The sequence below is a fragment of the Tetrao urogallus genome, assembly GCF_951394365.1.
Source record: "Tetrao urogallus genome assembly, chromosome: 2".
Taxonomy (NCBI): domain Eukaryota; kingdom Metazoa; phylum Chordata; class Aves; order Galliformes; family Phasianidae; genus Tetrao; species Tetrao urogallus.
Genome location: NC_136814.1, coordinates 77,110,832 through 77,134,108, shown reverse-complemented (window position 1 = coordinate 77,134,108; position 23,277 = coordinate 77,110,832). Strand labels below are relative to the sequence as shown.

At 36.5% G+C, this 23,277-nt stretch overlaps 1 protein-coding gene across 1 annotated transcript in view; it reads right to left on the bottom strand.

The window, feature by feature from the left end:
• Positions 1-19,603, bottom strand: part of IBTK (inhibitor of Bruton tyrosine kinase) — a gene marked incomplete at both ends in the record, with an annotated part of 48,055 nt that extends 28,452 nt beyond the window's left edge. The window contains 12 exons of the mRNA XM_079550878.1: positions 825-911; positions 1,755-2,351; positions 3,172-3,346; positions 4,095-4,272; positions 6,071-6,194; positions 7,157-7,337; positions 8,902-9,019; positions 10,248-10,418; positions 11,292-11,402; positions 13,579-13,703; positions 15,104-15,200; positions 19,280-19,603. Of these exons, the coding sequence (XP_079407004.1) occupies positions 825-911; positions 1,755-2,351; positions 3,172-3,346; positions 4,095-4,272; positions 6,071-6,194; positions 7,157-7,337; positions 8,902-9,019; positions 10,248-10,418; positions 11,292-11,402; positions 13,579-13,703; positions 15,104-15,200; positions 19,280-19,603 (2,288 nt within the window). The remainder of the gene's footprint in view (positions 1-824; positions 912-1,754; positions 2,352-3,171; positions 3,347-4,094; positions 4,273-6,070; positions 6,195-7,156; positions 7,338-8,901; positions 9,020-10,247; positions 10,419-11,291; positions 11,403-13,578; positions 13,704-15,103; positions 15,201-19,279) is intronic.
• Positions 19,604-23,277: the final 3,674 nt, after the last annotated feature.

Below are 23,277 nucleotides of genomic sequence, written 5' to 3'. Positions count from 1 at the left end.
ATGTAAAACAAACAAATAAAAACCTAATAGAAAAGGCAAGATAATTTCAAGAGAAGTATTTATTGGTCCAAAGTACAGTTTCTCAAAAGGCAGGCACTCTATCTCAGATTTTTCTTTCAAAAAGTCGTCAATTACTGTTTCAAACAGCTGTGACCAAATTAATTATGGCTAATTATAGTCAATCTAAAGATATCTGTGTTATTCATTATTTCCATTAAATTAATAGCTACTAGAAGCTTCAACAAAGCATTTTAAGAGCAAAGGAATTCTAAACCTGTGAATAAAGTTACTTTTATGCATCTTAGCTTTGATTACATAGGCAGACTATTCAAGCCTTTGTGTATAGATATCCCAATCAGATCAAAGGAAGAACAGTCAGCCCTCTGATGAAAGTAAAGAATTTCTTCTACTGAAAGATATTTCCAATTTTTTTTTCCATTAGAAAAAAATTACACACCTTATTTCCAATCAATGTAGTCCTAATGTAACAGCAAGACTTCTTGCAAGAGGTTTAACTGCTTTTGACCGAACTACCCTCACAATTTCCCCTGGCATTAGCATTCTAGTTAATTTGCAGAACAAACTCATGTACAGTAAAAAGAAGTAACTATATAATGTATGTAACACATCTCAGACTATTAATACATAGATCACTACATGAAGGCCTACAAAGAAAATAAGTATCAGTTACTGTGAAAGGAATAAGTGTACGCTAGCAGCTAAAATACAGCTGATAAAACTCAGCCCACACTTAACAGACAATGAGATGTAGAAAAGAAAGAACAAGACAGAAATGTGAAGAAAGCTCAATTGAAAAAGTTTACCATTTTTTCTGATTAAACTTCAGTTTGTTCCCATTCTTCCTGTTGACAACATTAATTTTTCCATTTTCTAACCTGACTCCATCCAATCTGCAAATCATTAACATCAGTAACAAATAGTACAATCAGTATAAAGTTCAAACCATTAACAATAAGTTTCAAGATGTAATAGCACTTCAGTCCATTCATCCTATAAAACTGAAAAATAATTCCATCTGTCGTGGAAAACCACAAAAGTCCAGTTGCAAAAATACACCTGAAATTCATTCTACACCTTTGGTATATTTTTATTTTTATGAAAGTTGTACTGCTGTACTGAAGGCTGAAGTCCATCATAACAGAATCAAAAATCTAGAAGCTACACGTTCTACTACCAGCCAATTAGTTATCTGAGCAAAGACAGGCTGTGGAAGAGATGCACGTTTCAGCAGAGGCTTTTTAAGTTACGAAGGCTTGTGAATTGGAATAGTAAAGGCACAGAAGCACTGCTCATAGATTATGAGCAATGTACTTCCAACAGGGAAGTGCTTTATCATGGCAATTTTACCTGGAAAGTTTATTTTTAGCAGTAGATTCACATATTTTCTGAATAATTTTAGTGTTTGTGAAAAATACACTGAAGACACCTGCTCTGAAGTAGTTCATCTTCACTAAAACAAAAAGATAAATGTGGGAAAAAATGACTAATACAATTCTACATACTCTATTTGCTGATTTCCATCAGTTTTACCATGTAACATTAAGAGCACATCAGTGTAACAGGAATTTAAATGTTCAGTATAAAGCAACACAAAGTTTTTAAAGCCTTTTTACTTGAAAAAGGCAGATTTAGCAAACCAAATTTATCTTTCTTCCCTTTTAATAAAAAGGTAACAGCACAAACAAAAACTCTGTGAAGAACTTGCCAGAACAAATTCATTTACTTTCACCCACCTTCCACTTAAATTGCTGAGTCCAAATTTTTTTGCAGCACTCTGCAATGTTTTTATGAGATTAGCTTCTTCACCTACAATTTTGCCTTTTTTAGATTTGTTCTTCTGTTTTTCATTTAAAACTTGCACTTGATTATTTCTGTAAATTTCAAATGCAGACTTCCTATTAACATCTTCATCAAAACTCATTTTGTTCAGGTTAGAAATTAAAGTATCTTGATACTCTTCTGATTTTTCTTTATGTAGGATTTTCGGTTTGTAACCATGAGTCAGAAGATCACAAGTATCAGTGTATATGAACTGCAGAAGGTAGGCAAACAGATCTGGATGAACCTTCTCTATTACATACAGATCACATCCGACAGCATCTTCATCTTTACGGTAGACATCTGGAGTTTCTAGCTGACTATCACTGGAAACAAACAGCTTCTTGAAGAAGTCAGAGCGTACAGCCAAGATGTATTTGTGCACAGCGTAAGTTCTGGTGCCAATCTGAAGAGTCACATCATGGATGCTGTCCATTTCATCTGTTTCATCTAAGAGCTTGCCAAAATCCTCTCCAAAACTTGATAGTGACACACTCGGAATTTCATAGAGACTAGAAAAAAATTGCACCCATAAAAAAAAAAAATCCTTTATTTACAAACTCCATGAAAATTTAAACAGTATGCTTAGTGACAAGGGAAAGGCAGTCTCCTTTTTCCTCTTTCATTGCTTACCTACTCAAAATTTTGTGTTCTGTTTTTTTACAGAAAGAGCTAACATTGTGCTACTTATACAATTAAACCACATATGTAAGATCTGTCATATCAAATACATATTGGAATATCAAATACAGCACTTCTGCCTTTATAATTAAGCCCATAATATGTATTTTTTCAAATCTTCATCTCGTTAAAAAAAAAACAAAAACAAAAAACAAAAAAAAAACAGGAACATTTGCAATATTTCATATCACCATTAAAAGCAATAAGAAAAAAAAGGTGATATTTAGTCCTATATCAGATATACTGTAAACTATTAAGAGAACATCATTCAGTGGTCTTCTATTTTACACTCAACATTTTTTCCCAAAGATCCACTTTCTACTGTCATTTAAAAGTTGATTACTGTTGACTACTGAGGGAATGAGTTTCTACAGCGTTTACATGCACAGTATATTAAAAAATGTATTGCAAATGCTTGCCTTAAATTCTTCATCTAAAATATCAATGCTACCTATCCTAATTACTCAAGGACACCTCTGCTTATTAATTTGTTAGTAATTAGCTGTGCTATGCAAGTGCTACTGTCTGGCAGTATGGATAACCACATATTTTATGACTTCCACATGTGTTGAAAAAATAAGCTTTTCTGAAAAGCAGAATAATTTATTATCACATGCACAAACACAGGAAAAATGACAGCTGTTGAAATACCTTGTTTTAGGGTCTGACTGTAAAACAGCAAAATTGCATCCATTAGGATCTGTGGAAATACTAACAGCTCGGTGGACAAAAGCAAGTTTCTGAAGTCGAATTCTTTCATACACATTGTTTGTATCATATGAACAAGACATTTCAGTGGAAGCATTTGGAAGGCTTGATACTAGCTCTGCTAAAAACAGACAAAGAAACAAAAAGGTCAATCTAATTGAAATGCAACTGATTAAAAAAATGGAAAGATTTAAGACTTCAAGTCCACTGATGCAGTCACTAATAAAGTTTAGATGCTTTAGATTTCAGCTCACTCAGCACCACTCAAACTTTCAAAAGAAAAAAACAAACAAACAAACAAAAAAAAACAACACACAGAAGCTCTCATTCATTCCAAAACACTCGTGAATGTCGATTAAACATTCACCTAGTCAACATATCAGCAAATCTGGATTCTGAAGTTTCCTAAAAGATACTAAAGCTGCAAAAAGAACATCAATGAGGGGAAAGAACATTGTGCCTATAGATACATACCAGCACCAGGACAAAGAACAAGAAAATGAGATGCACTCGGGAGCTACTGTACAATACATAGAATAAAAGCAGTACAAGCAAGTATATACTTCTCTTTTTGTTCAACCAGTTTTCTATGACTGGTCATTTAATATGTGACAAAATTGTTATGCTGAACATTTGTGCTACTATTGTTCTTCAGAAGTAGTTTTCTTCCTGGAAATCTGTGATGGTTAACCAAAAAGGAAAGAAAACACTACTGGTCAGTGAACCAACCATTAGCCACAGAGAAAACTTACTACATAATACTGTTAGATCAAGCAGCAGAAAAAAAAAAAGAAAAAAAAAAGTTGTAAAGGTTTAATTAATCTTTTATATTCAAGTACTTAAAAAATTATGAAGTCACTACCAACCTCTCTTCTCTAGCATTTTTCTTCCTTCTTCTAGCCACTTGCCAGTAAAGGCTTCACCATCTTGTGTGACAAACATCATTTCGTTTCTATTCAGAGCAACATCAGACATGAAGACTTGTCGGCCATACACCCAACGACATTGCTTCATGGAATTATTAGATGACTTCCAGCAAAAAATCTGTAATATCAGTAGAAGTACTTTTCAGAGCAATCATATAAAAGCAGTACTATATTATTTTTAAAAGCAAGAATGTGCCATTTCAAAGTCACATATAGAAGAAGGACATTCTTCTAAATCTTACCCTAAAACATTATAAGCATCTATTAAAAGAACCCACCTACAAAGTGGGGAAAATTATGATACTGAAATCCCTTTGCCCATGATGAGCATTTGCAAAGCTTCTCTGAATATTCAATTATCTCTGTAACTGTCATCTGTAGGGCAGATTTACAGTATTTTTATTAAAGTAAATCTTTACAGTATTTACTTACATTTCAATTAGGACAGCAAAAGATATCAAAGACAAGTCAAGTAACAAGCCTAATCCATTTGATTTACAAATATGTACAACTGCCTGGTTTATGAGCTAGGTCAAATTCAAAACTAGCACATCAAAAACCGTAAACCATACCTTGCTAATCACCTGATAAAAATCTTAAGTTTCTTTATACCATCCAAGGTTCTGCAAATGCAGGCCATAACCAAACATAAACATGAGAACATACAACATAAACATGAACATATATATACAGATCTATGCCTTCAGATACATATACACCCACACGCATAATATATGGTAAACATTAGAACAACTCCTTCTAAGTCTTCTATTCTCTTGGCTGAAAAAACTACCATCAAACTAGACCAGGAGTTGCAGATCCCATCTCTCAGAGATCTCATCTCTCTCCTTACTCAGTAATTTATAGAGTCTAAGGCACAAATCACAGTATTTGCCAGCATCCAGCATGAAAAGATATGCAGTGTAGGTTGACACAATTCCACTTATGTAGGAAGATAAGTAGTTTTTTTTAGTGCTAAAGTAACACTCCAAAGATGCTGACGAGACACTACCAATACCACATATACTAGAGGATAAACCTCATATGAACAAATACTGAAGTGGAAGTTCATGACCTTTGAAGCAGCTAATGACCTAACAAACAGATAAGATCTGCTCAATCAAATGCAAGGAAAGAAAGGGAAATACCCAATTGCTCCCTATTTTGATACATAGACAGTTATCAACATTCTTTAAGGCAGCGTTTCAATAACAAAACCTTTTTGTAAGCACCACTAGGTGGCACTGAAGGCTAAGGTCTCCCAGTGAACAGACCTAGTCTAGGAAAGGCTTGCACATAATCCATAGGAGCCTGTGAACTGCTCCACTGTGAAAGGGGGAGAATAAGCGAATAAATTAATAAATTCTCCACAATATTGCAGAACTGAGACAACACTATTTACATATAGCTACAAATCCTAAGTTATTCACCAAGTTTAGCTGCAACTTTTCTACAACTGTTTCTGGAGGGCATAAAAGTGATGAGGGAGGTGAGGTGAAAGATAGAAGACAAGAACCACGTATGCCTTAATCACTTCTGTACGCTTAAGTAAAGCAGTTTCAATCTCCAATGAAAAGCTATTAGATGTTCCCAGATTTAAGAATCAACTAGTGTTGATTACTTTGTTAGTTTTCCCATAGCTTTTTTTATTTATTTTAAAAGAACACATCACTAGCAGCACTACACAATGAATTGTATATTCTCTAGGCCTGATTTTGTACTGTCAACTTATGTTTATAGTAAAATAGTAAAATACAGTTATTTATTATTCCAGCACACATTTTACCTTCCTTTCCAGGGTAAGTCCTACTTTGACTTCTTTAACCAGAGATTCGCCAAGAGAGCATAAATGTTTTCATTCCTATTATTCAGTAAGCAGTTTGCCATAAGATTGGGATTTTAGAAACATAACTTACCCTTCCAGCTTCATCCAGTGCTAAAATGCAGATCTTCTGACCCCCATTTTCTTTAAGATTCTGGGTGTCTACCTTGTATTCCAAATAGCCCCCATTAACTAAAACTTTTTTAAGGTTCAGCTGTCTGAAAGAACACAAAAAGTTATAGTAGCATTTTTTCCATCATGAACAAACATTGCCTCTAAGATCAAATTATCGTTTAGAGAAGTAGGGAAAGAAAGCATAGTTGAAGCAGTGACTCTGAAAAGCTACTTAAATTTAGTAATCCTCTGCTGGTATAACTAACACAACTGCTAATCTGATTTGATTAGTAGACTGCATAGATCTATTCTGTTTTTTAAAAAGTTGCAGCATATTCACATTTCCTTTCCATGATTAAAAAAGTAGCTTTGATCTTCAGAATTACATGAATTTTAATTTCAGCTTTGGAGTTCTCAATCTCCCTCCAATCTAACTGGTTAAAGCCATGCAAGATAACACTTCTCAGTTTCTTAGCGTGAGAAAGGTTATTTAATGATAGAAAATAGAAATAGAAGTATTAATCCCTGAGCTAATTAGTATTGGTAGTATTTGAAGTGTAGCTGAAAAGCTAACTGGAAGCTGTTGAAAAACGTTCGTTACCTCTTTTGAAGTGTTCATGAAGACTATCAGAGAGAATGGGATTTATGAATGTAATAATTATTTATGAGCCATAGGCCCAGTCTTTTCAACAAGTTTTACGCCCAGGTTTTAGCAGATGGACCAGGTGGTATCACAAGGTCCCTATTCCAACCTAAATTACTCCATGCAGCATGCTATATTCACATGTTCTTTATGAAATTCAGAGCCACACTGACTGACTCAAAAACAGAACAAAGTAGAACATCTTCAATGTCTCTACCAAGATGCATTTAAACAAACTGAAATCAGAAAATGTACAAAAAATACCAGTTTCAAAATTTTTAAGCCTGCTGCATGAAATATTTTTTCTTTTTTTTTTTTTTTTTTTAAACATCCTTAGAACGATGAATGGGATTTAGTCCCATCTATTAACAAAACAAACGCACAACCTCAAACTTCATAACAAATTAGAAAATTAACACATACTTTGAAGCAATCTTTTTGCACTGATAGTCTGCAAGTAAATAGATATCCCCTCTTTCAGTAACACACACTGTAGCACCATCACTTGCAGACACCAGTGACACAGAAATATCTTTATGGTGTAGAGCAGAAACTTGTCGAGGCGCAGTTACACACTTTTCTCCATTAGGATCCAGCAGATAACCTAGAAAATACAACCCATCCCAAAAAAGTATTATTTAGCATTCCACACAACTCAATTGAAGAACATATTGCTAACCTACTTTGAAGAACTTTTAGACTCCTTAAGATTTTTAGGTAGTTAGATAATTCACCTTAAAAACTTTAAGACAGGTAACAGATGCACCACACATACTTGTTAGCTTACCATGAACTCCTGAAAATATTCAAGATCTGACATAAAAATAAAAAAAAAGGCAAATTCTAAAGGGGCAGCTATTAAATAGTATTAGACTAAGCAGTAGCATTGCCTTTCATCTCAAAGAAAGCACTTCTATCTGATTGCATTACAGTTCGTAACACTGGAAATATTATCACACTTGCATCAACTATTTCAGTCACTGGAAGGTACTAAACAAGCTCAGCACAGAAATCACTATAAGTGCACATAAGCACTAAGGCAGGGAGCAAAGGTGAAACAAAAGTTGGAGCTGTAGATGTAAGGGCTAAGAAAACTTAAAACTTAACTGCTCTGCTGCATTGAGAATTTGTAAAAATGTACCCAGCATAACCTTGCTTTGTGTGCACTTATATCTGCAACACAAAGTCCTGCAATGCTGTCCTAACAGCACAGCACTATGCCCAAACTTCCTATAGAGGCACAAGGTTTATTTTCACAGCTCCCTGCTGACACAACTGTATCTTATAATCCAAGCTACTGTCTCCATATGGTATTGCACTGGGTCTTGTGCGTATTAGAAGAATCTCAACAGCACAAGTAACCACAAAGAAATGTGTAAGATAGATAGATGCATACACACACATACACAATAAATATTCATTAGTAAGATACTTCTCTGACAAAGATATTTTTTTCACATACCTTTACACTCCTAAACAGGAACACAAAAGCGTATGAACCAAATTTCAGAACTGATGCAGACAAACTGTGAGTAAGTATCAGAGCTAGATAAATTTTGTCTGCATAAAGATACAGAGCCGTCAAATTACAAATCCAAATCACAACTGCAATATACAGTTGTTAAAAAAGACAAATGCAACTAAAGTATCCCATTCATATAATTAACTAGGAAGTTCAATAATTGGTAGAACATTTTTATTAGGTTCTCATGTAAGAATAATACTGAATTAAGTAAAGACAATGATAATTTTTAAAAATCTACTTACAGGAAAGATTTCACTTCAAAAAGTTAGTAAGTAAAAAAAAAAAATTAGCAGCTTGTTTACAGTGGACAAATGAGATAGTTTATAATTTATTAAAGACACTACCAAGCAAGACTTGAGGTAATTTGCAACACAAACAGTAACATTCTGTATCCTTAACATTTTCAATAGCAGAACCACACAAGAAACACAGAAGCTAAGTCAGATCAGCTCCCATCATCTCAAAGTGTAAACGTTATGAAAAATATTCTTTAAAAAAAAAAGCGGGGAGGGACGAAATCATCAGATTGGCAAAAAAAGAGAAAGCTTTAACCAGGCTTCTGTTGTAGGAAGCAGATGATAGCTTTAGTATGTGCAACACCTTCTAATGGCTGTGTTTTACTTTTAGAACACTTCTACCTTACCTAGTTGGCCTCCATTCAGCCCCATGGTATACACTGCTTCCTTAGTCCATAGCACTGTATGGAATCTGCCTGCAGCCACTCCAATCACCATTCTACCTTTCAGGTTTTTTGCCTGAACCTAAGCACAAATCCAAAGTACATCTTAATATCAAGCAGCAAAGGGTGAATTTCACATGTACAAACTTCTGACAACATTTAACTTCTAAAGTCATTAGGAGTACAGCACTGGTATCAATCCACATACAGTCTGTTAAATCAGGATTATTTCAGAAGTTTGTCAAGTGGACACTTGTGCATTTATGATTAAAAAAAGGCTTTTTTGGTTGTCTATTTTGTTGTTGTTATTGCACTATTTAATCAGAACCAGAATGTCCTTAGATGGTATTCATGTGTAAGATGCAAGGATTGCAAAGCACCTGTGAATGAATGAAAATGAAAAGAAGACTAGAGCACTGCAAAGTTGTCATTTAAAGTGTTTCAGTTGGTATGCCCTAATCTCCAGACTCTCTGTAGAACAATATACTACTAATTCCAGACTTCACATTTAACTTGATCTTGACCATCAATCACTATCTGGAAAATCAAAAGAAATATTGTGGATATACAATTATCATGAAGGGCATCCCATTGTTCTTCAAAACATTATCCTCCTGCACTTTGGCAAATGATTCTTTCCTACTTTAATAACACTGGTAGTACAATTTTATTTTATTTTTTCTTTTTTTATTCCATATGAAACTAATTTTCAGTGATAAAACAGCTCCTATTTCCTTTTTAAAAAAAAAAACAGAATAAATTATCAATTGAAGATAGAAAAACACTCAAGCTGCTGATGCCAACACCCTCTCCTGAAGCCCCACTAGTTCTTGTTGATTACTTCTTATCCCTGTTTCTATTCTTTCCAAAGCATTACAACTTCAAAATCAAAGGCACTTCCAGCAAAGGATACAACCATCATATTCTTAAATCCATCATCCAGTGAACCAAAATGTGTCAAGGTCATTAGTCTCCAGTAAAACATTCCTATTATTCTTACTTCATTTCAGTTACAGAACAGTTTGGAGGAAAAAGTTTTTGGAAACTGCAGCTTGTATCATACTTATTGCTACAATCTTTTGTATAGTTCAGGTTACAAACTGAGATGTAAATCAGAACACAAATAAGAATTTAAGATTGAGATGTACGATAATACCGAGTCAAGATTTTATCTCAATTCAAATTTCATTTCAATGTCCGAAAAAGTTTAAAATTTACTTGTACAATTTTCACTTTTCACTTTCTGTTAAAAGAAAAATTAAAATGAAAATAACAAACACAGCCAAGCTTTTGGTTGATATTGTTCTTACCTGTCTAGGAACACTGCAATTAGCAGGAGGAGGAAGAATACCTAACTGGTGGAAAGTATTTAGACCAAACGTGTAAACACATCCATCCTCTGTTAAAACAACTGTATGATCTTTAGCTGCTGCTATCTGGGAGCACTGGTGGCTACTTAAGCCTTCCACAAGTCTTGGAACCTAAGAATAAAAGTGTTGTATTAGCCAATGGCTATACATATAACAGAAATTCATAACAAAATATTGAAACTACAGATGAAAATGTATATGAACAAATTTACCATATCCAATCCAACTAGAAATTAAAAACACATCCTCTGCTATCACTGCAGACCTGCTCTAAAATCAGGGTGGAAACTGTATCTTGAAGACAACTAAACAACTATTAACTGTTAGCTTTTTTATTTTTCTTAAAAATTGTAATGGTTTCTCCCATCCATCCAAATACAGGATCATCTAAAGAAAGTTATAGAGAATAAGGAAGGAGTTCTGTATCTTTGACTCTTTACGCCCTCTAATGGGAATTCTCCTTTATATGAGTGTCATCCACATTTCAAACCATGAGGTTCCATACATTCTGCAAGAAAAATCTGACTTCCTAGAATTGTGTTCTTTAAAAAAAAAAGCAAACAAGTGCTCAAAAGTGAGCTCTGATCTTCATAATAGCATTAAGAACACAGTATCAAGTTCTACCAGATACTCAATACTAAGAATATTTAACAAAACTGAATACTGACGCTGTAAATTTAGTGCACGCTACCAAGTACACAAGGTAAGATATTTAAGTCTAAACTGTATGGCACTGTCTTTTCAAATTCCATTTTTGTATATTGCAACAATGTTCTGTTCAAATGAACTCACTTAGCAGCTGTGCAAATCTAACACAGAATAATCCTTCCGTCACCTTTCATGATGTTATTTAGCAAGGAAAGGGGAGGTCATTTGTGTAAAATAAACACCAAAGTGAGTGAATAAGTTTAAAGAGTACACTCACAGGAACTCCAATTCAGTTTTCAGACTTTGTTTGATATTAAAGAAATATAATTAAGTTACCAGGCATGTTTGCTCATCACCATGTCCTAGGCGCCCTCCTTGTCCATGTCCACATGTATAAATTTGACCTTTGTGGGAAAGGAACACCGAGTGGAATTTGCAGAGTACCACCTGAAAGAATGAGGGTGGGAAGAGAATACAGGACAATTTCATTTTCTTGGATAATCTAAGAATGTCTACCAAAACCACCCAGTGGTTCAGCTTTAGTAAAGATTACAATACAGTCAGAATTTGTGAACATGCAACTATACACTGTGCTGCAACACAGAATTTTCATCCTGAGGTTTAAGCAACCTCAGCAAAGAAGAATGCAAACGATCAACATTGTTACTATGAGCAACTTTTTAGTATGTGTTTATGATTATGACGTTTGAATACTAAAATGCAAAATACTAAAATCAAGATAAATTATTACTGAAAAAGTAAAAACAGCAAAGAAACGTGATTACAGAAACGTGTAACAGCCTATGCTGTTGGTCCTCTCAATTATACTACAAAGCCACCCTAAAGTTAGTTCAATCAGCCAACAAGAGTTTCTTCTGTTTTCACAGTAACCACCACTAAGAATTTCATAAAGAAAGGGAGAATTCAACTGAAAGTGAAACACTCCTGTCATATCATCTCCCTGACCTTGCTTACAGAGCCAAGCTATAGCTCTCTCCAAACAGATACAATGATTAAGCCGGTCACAGAATCACAGAACGGCCAGGGTTGGAAGGGACCTCAAAGATCATGAATCTCCAACCCACCTGTCACATGCAGGGCCACCAACCTCCACATTTAACACTAGACCAGGCTGCCCAGGGCCCCATCCAACCTGGCCTTAAACATGTCCAGGGACTGGGGCATCCACAACCTCTCTGGGCAGCCTGTTCCAGCACCTCACCACTCTCTCTCTAAAGAACTTCCCCCCGACATCCAACCTAAATCTTCCCTCCCTCAACTTAAAACCATTTCCCTTTGTCTTGCTGTTATCTACCCTTTCAAAGAGTTGATTCCCCTCCTGTTTGTAGGCTCCCCTTAGGTACTGAAATGCTGCAATGAGGTCACCCCACAGCCTTCTTTTCTCCAGGCTGAACAAGCCCAGCTCCCTCAGCCTGTCTTCATAGAGGTAGAGCTCCAGTCCCCTCATCATCTTTGTGGCTCTCCTCTGGACCCTCTCCAACAGTTCCCTGTGTTTCTTGTACTGCAGGCTCCAGACCTGGACACAGCATTCCAGATGGGGCCTCATAAGAGCAGAGGGGTCAATCACCTCCTTGTCCCTGCTGGCCGCCCCAGTCAAAGTACAGAGATCCCAGAAGAGATTAAACTATGGCAGGCCAGTTCAGAAAAGAATTTCTCTGATTTTCTATAATGTACAGGTACAAGACAACAGGATTTGCGCATGCTGCTAGTTATTTCACTTCTTCACCACCATGGTAAACCTCTTTGAAAGCTAAAATCTAAATGAGGCAAAAGTTACAATATATCTCATCATGAAAATGTGAGCAAGATACCAATATAACAGCAGACGCACTACCAAATCAAATCCCAATTAACACAGAACACTTGCTTTAAGTTTAATACGTACATTAACTTACTTCAATAGTTTTATTAAAGTATGTTCAAGCAACAGCCTCATAGGCTAGCAGAGATTGTTTCAAGGATAAAAATACTGTCTCAGAATTGCTGAAGGAAAATGCAGCACAGATGGTTAGCACTGAATGCTAGATCAAGTTTTCATTGCAAACTTTAAATTACCCTTAAAGTGAAGTCACAAGAAGTGAAAAGCAATAAACTACCACTTATGGGAGGCGTGCTCTAACAGCACATGCTGCTTTCAACACAAGAATTTGAAACAAACACTTCATAAAAATTCATTGTCCTACTTCCATTCACTATGGGAGTTTCACAAGAGGTCAGAAACAGAGGAGCACCATGTTTCTGAATTCCTGAATTATCTTCAAGTCATTTAATCAATGTTAATCATCAATAGCAATCAAAAAACATTCTCCTCACTGAAACAAAATTGTGGTTTCATCGCAGGTGATTGGGAGGTAAAGCAGCAAGAAAATAATACAGCAGGCCTTGACTAATATTCCTCAGCTATTCTAAGCTGCTTGCCAGATCAATGGAAACAGTATGCTGAGAAGTAACTGGAAAGAAAAAATAAAAATATACAAATCAAACTCAATATTTTTTTCCACGTCAATTTGCAAAACTTGATTACGTTGTTGACTCTTTTTTCCTCCACAAATCCTTCACATTTACTAAGGAAGTCTCTCCACATTTACTATTCTCAAAGTACCTGTTTGATATACACGCTGTTACGAGGAAAGAGGTCCACCAACTCAGGATGATGTTTACTCTGTTGACCTCCGTGACCCAACGTAAAATTTATATTGTTTCCCCACGTGTAGACTTCCGTGAGATCTGCAATGAAAAAAGAATATTCTCTCTGCAGCTTGTAAATACAGCAGTTTCATACACACTGAATTTGAGAACTCCTACAGTTTCTATTAAAAATTTGAAGGGGAAAGTTATTTTTTCCACCTTGAACTGAACTTGAAAAACATATGTTGTAATGAGAAGGTATGATGTCATAAAAAAAAGCTCTGACAACTATGTATGCAAGATAAGCAACATTACTGACATTTACATTCCCTTTGCTTAAGATGCAAATGCTTCACAGCAGAGTTACTGCAGTTTTCAGAAGAACATTGCTACTACTTTAGCTTACATGTTTTTAGTTCTCAATTTAGTAAAAAGTCATTCCCAAAAAAGGATTATATACTCTTATGCATGAAAGCCATAAGCACTTTCACTATTCTTCATTTACCTGTTTTTTTAAAATAACCTTTTATTTACACTGATATTTGAACCCTGTTTTCTGATGAGTAGGAAACTATGATAAATGTAAATTTGAGCATTTGGTCCAACTATTATAAGAATTAAAGGAGTTTACCATATTAAAATGTAAAATTCATACATGAAACTCAGGATTTACTTGAACAAAACCACTTAAATTGTCTGGAGACAAGATGAAAAGAGTAACTTTCACTGTGCAACTCTGCAGACAAGAGTATAAAAAGTATAAAACAGCATTAAAAACAACAAAAAAAAAAGTTGGAAAAACTGTTTCTGTCAAAGAAAACATTGTGTGCTCAGTTACTCATCCTTTTTTTAATCTACATACTCGTCTCCCATTTGGAAATGTATTTAGAGAGACTGTAGCTAACTTACATCAAGTTATTTTAAAAGTACAGATTCAAGAATATATTCCCCTACTTTTCACAGAAGATGCAGAAGTAATGTAAATCAGTCTACTGAATTCAAAGACATTGTCTTTGGTAACTTGACAGTGTCTCTGACAGCTTGAACTCATAAAAAGATGCCAGCACATTTGGAAGGCAACACTGGAAGCCACCTACTCCAAGTCCTCCTGCTGAAGAATGATCAGTTAGAGCTTGTTGCCCAAGTCCGCGTCCTTTTCAGGTTTCAAATATTTTGTGGAGACTGTCCTTTGAGATCCCTGCGCAACCTATTAAATCACTTGCTTTTGTTCAGTGCTTTTTTGTTTGTTAGTTCTTTCCTTCAAGCCAGTCATTATTTGTTCATTTTGGTACATAAACAAACCCTTTATATAGAATATTGGCGTCTACTGCCAATATTCTGCACCTGTTATTTTATGGACATTAGTGACTCAACATCCTAAGAAACCTGATAATCTATAAGCTTCTAATTGGAAACAGAAAACACTGTCTACAATGGTACATACATTAAGATGCTGAAATTAGATCTCCTTGTAAAATACAATTTAATTTATTTCCTACCAGTTTTCTTGAACACCACATGGACTGGTCTGTCTTTCATCACAAGATCCAAGGCTGATAAGCCTTCTTTATCTTGAATGTACAGACTAACACCATGCTGAAAGAGAAGGAGAGAAGGGGAAAAGAAGGAAAGAAAAATTAAAAATAGCTCCATTGTTTGAAAAAGCCATGTAATCATTTAAGAAGCTACATGCAACTATAACTGATCTTTGAAATTGAGAAAATATTCCAAATCTTTCTAGTCAGTTGGGAATAGATCCGGGGGAAAAAAAATGCCACTTTAATAAGTGTAATTTTGTTCAACTACATTCAATATATTTCATGTTAACTCATTAACTGGAATTTTATTGTACTGGTTGAGTAATAAAATGTAATCAGAAACACAGCGGAAACTTCAAGGTAAAGCACTATCATCTAGGAAGGGTGAATATTAATTAAAAAAAAAAAAAAAAAAAAAAAAGGCATTTGCCAGCTTTGAAGAATATATCTTCTTAAAAAAAAAAAAAAAAAAAAAAAAAAAGTTTTTGACAAGCTAGGGAAGCAGGATTAAAAATAAAAACCCACCTACTATGGCTTTGAAAACAAGCACGGAACAGTAGATCACAGATGCTGAGAAAAAAGACAAGAGAGCACAAATAGCCAGACAAAATAGTAGTGAGGAAGTTTCAAAAGCAAAAAGCATTAATAGGTCACGATTTCTCTTCTCAAAAACTTCTAGGGACAGTGACTCCACCACCTCCCTGGGCAGACTGCTCCAATGCCTCACCACTCCTAAGAAATTTTTCCTAATATCCCACCTGAATCTTCCCCACCACAAACGCTATTACCTCTTATCTTATCACTAATTACACAATAGAAGAGGCAGGCAGATCCCCCAGATCCCCCCACCTTGTCACAACCTCCCTTGCAGAGAATGATAAGGTCTCCTCTGAGCCTCCTCTTCTCCAGTCTAAACAATCCAGTTCCCTCAGCCACTCCTCATAAGATTTATGCTCCAGACCCCTCACCAGCTTCATGGCTCTTCTTTGGGCATGCTCCAGGGCCCTGATGTCTTTTCAGCAGTGAGAGGGCCAAAAGCCAACAAAGTACTTGAGATGCAGCCTCACCAGTGCCTAGTACAGTTGGGATGATCACCTCCCTGCTCCTGCTGACTACACTATTTCTGACAGTGCAAGGATACTGTTGGCCTTCACAGCCATCTGGACACACTACTGGCTCATACTCAGCCAGCTGACAACTAACACCCCCACACCCTTTTCCTCCATGCAGCTTGCCAGTCCCTCTGCCCCAAATCTATAGCAATACCTGGGGTTGTTGTGACCCAGCATTTGGTCTTGCTGAAGTTCATACAACTGGCCTTAGCTTACCAATCCAGACTATTCAGATCCCTCTGAAGGGCCATCCTATCCCTTGGCAGATTGATACTCCCTCTCAGCTACTTGTCCTATGCAAATTTACTGAGAGCACACTCAATCCCGTAGTCCAAACCATCAATAAAGATATTGAACAGGACAGGGCCCAGTACAAAACCACTCACGACCAATCACCAATTGGATTTAGCTCCATTCACCGCCACTCTCTGGGCCTGCCCATCCAGCCAGTTCTTTACTCAGCAAGAAGAGTACCTGTCCAAGCCATGGGCAGCCAGTTTCCCCAGGAGAATACTGCGGGAGACAGAGTCAAAGGCTTTACTAAAGTCTAGATAGATTACGTTTACAACCTTTCCTTCATCCACTATGCAGATCATCTGCTCATAGGAGATCAAGCTGGTCAAGCAGGACCTGCCTTTCACGAATCCACACTGGCTGGGCCTGATTTCCCAGCTGTCTTGAACATGCCACGTAATCACAGTCAAGACAATCTACTTCATGACCTTCCCCAATACTGAGGTCAGGCTGACAGACCCATAATTCCCCAAATCTTCCCTCCAACCTTCCTTGTGGATGAGTGTAGATATTCTGTACACGTACACATATATACAGTGCTCTTAATATATATACATATATTTTTTTTAAAAGGTGCTACCGACATCAGTTTTAAGGAATTAAACAGCAACAACTGAAGGGGTCAGAGAGGACCCACAAAAACCACGAAGTCCAACCTCTGGCTCTGCACAGGACCACCTAAAATTCAAATCCCATATCTGAGAGCACTGTTCAAACTCTCCTTAAACTCCAGCAGCTTGGGGCTGTGACCACTGCCCTGGGGAGTCTTCTCCACTCCCCCACCACTCCCTTGGCAAAGAGCCTTCTCCTAATGTCATGACATGATAATAGCTAACACAATATTTTTCCCTCTGGCTGCCTCATAAGTCATTTATAAGCATAACAAGCTACAGCTATCACTGCAGAGTCTGGAGAAGAGGAAGGAATCTGAGGGGAGACCTCATCGCTCTCTACAACTACCTGAAAGAAGGCTGCAGCAAGTTGACAAGTGGTAAGATACAAAGAGAGACTCTCAAGTTGAGCCACAGGAGGCTTAGATCATATATCAGGAAGAGTACCTTCATGAGAGGGTGGTCAAACATTAAAACTGGCAGCCCAGGGAAGTGGTGGAGTCCCCAGCCCTGAAAGTAACTTAAGAGAGGTGTGGATGATGACTGAGATATCATATAGGAGGAGTAGCCAAGAGATCTAGGATGCTCAACTCAGAGAAAGTTCAGGGGGCAGATGTTATCAACTTGTATTAAAAAAAAATACACAATTGGAGGCAGTGGAAGAAAGTTTTATCAGCAGTATCCAATGACCGGGCATAGCGGCAGTGGGTATAAATTTAAACAAAAGAAATTCCATTTGAACATATAAACATGTTTATTGAACTAGTATTAAAACATTGCAACACATATGTTTGGACTAGACAATTGCTCCAAGGTTCCCTTCTAGCTCAGCTATTTCATAACTGTGTTCCATAATCCCTTCCTGTCATTGCTGTAAAACCTTAAGAACACATGCTTTTAATAACACTGCATAGCAGAGAGACTTCAGTTAAGAAACTAGAAGTTAGTCCATGACTCATTTTTTCTTTTAAGAGGCGTATCAACAGAGCCACCTATTATAAAAATCTCACATAGTCATGCAACTGATGAAGAAGTTAAACACCTTTGGGAAAAACACTAAAGGCCTCCTGTAAGCAAATATCAAAGATACAGAGACACATACACACACTAGAGGATTCGATACCTTTTCAAACATCACATATGCAGTTACCAGTTTTACAGAGAAAAGAACCACCCGCAATTCCCATAAAAACATTTACTTTCAGAAAGCTTAAAGAAAACCTCCTCACTACACAGGGGTACAATACATGAAACGTGTATTTATCAGTTATCACATTTTCAAGAATTAAGAACTACTGGACCCTCAACCTTTTTGTTTAAACTGCTTCTTGAAAGCAGAGAGTTTAATGCTTACAAATTGCTAGTCACTGCAATATTAAACTGAACTTAAACTGAACTTAAAATGGAAAAGTCTCTGTCTTAAAATTTGCTTTAAGTCATCCTGAACCACAAATATTTATTTTCTTACATGGCTAATGGAGCCTGAACATCTCAATCAAATGTAGATCTTCCTGTTGTCGTACTTTGGACTGGAGAAACAGAGGGAGAAGGAAGTAAAAATAAAAAACAACTTGCTAAGAGGTGGGGAAGAAACAGCAATAACACGGAAGGAACAAAGGGAAATGAGTGGTTAAAAAGCCCTGGTTAAAATATAAATGAAATGACCATGTGTTTAATAAAACACTGCATTATTTTGAATTGCTTCCCTCTCAAACATAAGCTTGGGTGGATCTTATATTTTGTGTTCTCTAAAAAGTACTAACTGGCATAATAGACTGAAGAGTCTATTTTTGCAGTATCTTTTCTCTAACATCATGTTCATTCTATACTCTTAAGATCCTAAGCCTGATACTGTTAACACACTGTTCCCAGTCTTTCAGGGAAGTCCACAACTGCCTGAGGATCCTTACTCAGTGCTGATTTCTTAGTGGGCAAAGACAGACTTCTTTTAGAAATACAAAGACAAATTTCAAGTAAATCAGTGCTCTATGCTCTAAATGTAATACTAAGATAACCTTCAAGAGGCTTTCAGTCAAGTTTAAAAAACATTCACTTTCCAGTGACTGATACAACTCTAAAACTTACAGATATCAAGAAAAACTGCAGTTGCAAATACTCACCTTAAGTAGTGACAAAACACAATCAATGTATCCATAAAATATACTTCTGTGCAAAGCTGTCCATCCAGACTCTTTATCTTTTGCCAACAGATCCACTCCTTTGGTCTCAACCAACCAGTCCAGCACACCTTTTTTGCCACAGGATGAAGCAAGATGTAGAACATTTCTACCAAAGGCATCCTTTATAGTTGCAGCATTGTAGCAGTAAGAAGAAAGAAAGGCTTTGATCTGGCCTTCACTTCCTCTGGTTACTACAGAAATAACATCCAAAGCATGCTGTAGAGATCGACACTTAGAAGTGCAGTCTGGCATGAGAGAATTCATCTTCACTTCGGAAGCTGCTCCTCTCCTTAAGGGGAACAACCATTAAGAATATCAAGGCACTCAACTCAGTATACAACACAGTGCCTTCACAGATTTGTAATTCCAAAGATGCAAATCCAGTTTTATTGAGCTGCCATCAGAAATCTTTGTAATGTTATGTTTGGCACTTGATCCAAATAAATACTTAAAAATATATATATTTTAAGAAGTCTTATTTCACCATCATATATAACAAATATTGTTGTCCATAGAAAATTCTGAAGTGAACTGACTACCTTACGTGTGGAGAGGGGGATTCCCCCTCCACACTCCTTTATTCTTCTAAAACTCCATAATTGCAAGGGAGACCTGAAAAAAGGACAAAACAGAAAAGATTAATCAATAAAAAAAACCTTTCTCCCATCAGCTACACAAAGTTAAATCATACTAGAACTTACAAGTGTAGGAGCAAAGTAGGAAGAGTTAACTGACTTGTCTAATGCCATTTGAGCTCAGTCAGGCATTTAGCCAGTCTAAAAACCCATGAATCCCTTCCCCACCCCATGCTTGGAATGTAATGCCTCCCCTTCTTTGACATAGATCTTTGAGGCTACATGATGAACAAGAAAAAAAAAAGTAATCTAAACAACAACTTCTTTTCCCAGCCACCTCAGGACCTCAATAGTTTATTAATTATCAGGAAGCAAGGACTGAACTGAAGGACTGCTGAGAAAACAAGTAACCAAAACAAAAGAAACCCAAGCAGATATTGAATACATCTTGGCTCTGCCAGTCTTGCCCAGGAGAAGGACCACCACAGTTTCCCTTTGCCACTGCAATAAAGGATTAAGCTCTAGGCCACCATCTTCCTACTAAGTCTCTTCTGCACAATGAACAGCAAGGCTCCCTTCCACCACTTCCAGAGCTGCTGACAAATGTGAGGAAGGACAGCAAGACGGGCAAGAAAGAAAAGCAACTTGTACACACAAATGAATTCAGATTGCTGACTGCCTGCAAGGCAAAGGTGTAAAGCTCCTGGAACGAGCAGGAAGCTTATAAGTGTTTAAAAGAAGTCAGGCAACAATATCATGAAAGATGGATAAATAAAACGTAACTCTCAGAAAAAATAATAATCTGTTCCCTTCCCAGCTCAGCAATCAATATAAACCTAACCACACTCACACCAAACTCCTTGCTCTCCCTTTTAAAAGCATGCTGCCATCGTTTTTCAGGTACCCAACACACAACCATATTTTAGTATGTCACAATCTGCAAGGATTTGTCATAGGAAAATTACTTTGGCTGGAAAAGAAAACAGAAATCCCATTCCACCTATTTCAAGAATTATCAACCGTTGCCATAAGGTTTAGAGTAAACAATAGTAATGGAAGTAATGGAATCTAAACTTTCAACAGGAAGTAAATAAAAAATATTAACTGAAACATATTATGAAAAAACCTCTGACAGTTATTATTCTCCCTCATTCAGAAAAGATTAAATACTTGGAATGGAAATCTACAGACCACAGTTATTCATTATGTACTTTCCAATCAATTTCAAAGATTAGGGAAAAAATAGTTTTTATTCACTATAATTGAGTCCCTCATCCCTGTCCATGAGTAACATTAGAAATATCTAACATTATAGTCCAAACGTGACCACAATCATTTAGCTTACATTTGCCATAGTGAGTTTATGTCTTCCAACCAGCATACAAACCTCTGCAATAACACAAAGTTTAACCCATACCTTTTTGGACTTCTCTTTCTATCTTCTTTAAATCCTTATACTAAGAAGAGAGCCAACATCACAGATTTGAAAGGAAGCTTTAGTTTCAAGTACATGGCCTGATGCTGTTCCAAGGAATCAAGGCATGACAGGTAGCTGCTATTGGTAGCCCAGATACCCAGAGCATCAAACTCTTCTAAATGGTAACTATTCTAAAATATATAGGGGTATCTATAGGAAAAACTATCAGTACTCTAACTAGGTGATAAAACCACGTTGTGGAGTAGTATGAATTTTACTTTATGCTTTGTGAAGCACATCTTTAATAGCATTAATTTTTAAGACACTGCTATTAGTGCTAACAAGAAAGAAAAATAAAATCAACAAGCACAGAGAAAAAATATGCAGAGAAGTCACAAATAAAACTGACTAATTTGTCACGTAAACTGATAGGAAGTGGCATTGCCACTCGAGGCAGCAGCCCTGCCGTGCCCCATGGCATACCATCCATCCCTTGGGCTGATACTCATCTGTTTACTACACTGAATTGCATGGGTAAATGATTCAGAAGGAAGAAGAAACTTGTACAAAAAAAAAAAAAAAAAAAAAAAAGAAACTACACCATGAGAAACACTACAATAAATGAGCCCACAAATAAGAAAAAAGTTATTATTATATTATATTATAATATTATATATTACTTATTAAAGTACCTGAGCTCTAGCCTAAGAGTCCAAACAACAAAATACAGTCCTGACTACCACACAGTAATTCCATTATGATGATACTGCAACTTTGTGAATTATTTCTTTATAAGTCACCCTAACCCAGCCCTCCTTACTATAACATACAACAACAGATACTACATTAGGACACTGACATGTGCACCTTAAGTTTTGAGACAGAAAGCTGCTGTTCAAGTTTACAACCCTCTTCAACAAAGACTGAAACATCAATAACACAGTCATGCTATTACAACACCTGAAATGAGTTAATAATCATATCTGACTATTTTTACATATGAAATAGGTCCTTAAGTGAAATCTTAAAACTTTAAAATTGTGATGTTCATGTTTATGTGAAAATCCTGTAAGTGGTGTTAAAAGTGCTTAATTCTAGTACATGAAGTCCCAGTTGAATCAGCAGCACCAAAAGGAAGCCTGAAGCGTGAAGACCATCAGCATTTTTTTAAACCTGGAACTTCAGTGGCTAGAATATATGTTGCCTTTGGTTATGTGTTTGCTTTTTATTTGCAGCTATTTCTGTAGAGTTCTCATCACTAACTATACTCAGAACACTAGTCTTTTCCTAATGCTGTAATTACTGGAAGACAAAAAGGTAAATAACATTATCAGCCTTTAAACGTTTTTGTTATGGAATGGGTTGGAGTTCAAATTAACGGACATGCTTATAGCCCACTCAGCTATAAACCTAACCCTAACCCTACAACCCTTCCACTCAGCTCTTCCCCAGAGAGGGCAAAGCAGCACCACACCACAGCTGTCAAACCTCCTGGACAGCACTTTCACCCAATCACTTCAGCGCTTCTCCAGCACGGTGTCAAAAGAGACCTACTGCTACAACTCCTTCCCTACACCAAAGCATTAGCAGCTCATTTTCAGAAAGTCCTGTTCATCCTGATATGCCACTAGAAGGACTCTAAAGCAGAGTATCTACCCTCCCAATGAACAAGAACACACGGTTATCTGACCTCCCACTACATATAAGGTCTCTGGCCAGAGAGGAGCCATCAGACCTTAAGGAATCAGAACTCCTACAGCTGGAAAAGTTGCAGTCACTTGTACTTGTCTCAAATTTGTTTCTTTAAAGTGATCTCTACGAATTCCAAAAACGTACCACTTTATTAAGAAGTCTAAGAACACAGTCGAAACACCTCTCTTGAGAATGAAACTAAGATTATGCACATCAGAGGGCAGTTAGATGAAATCTTGAGATTCTATTCAGTC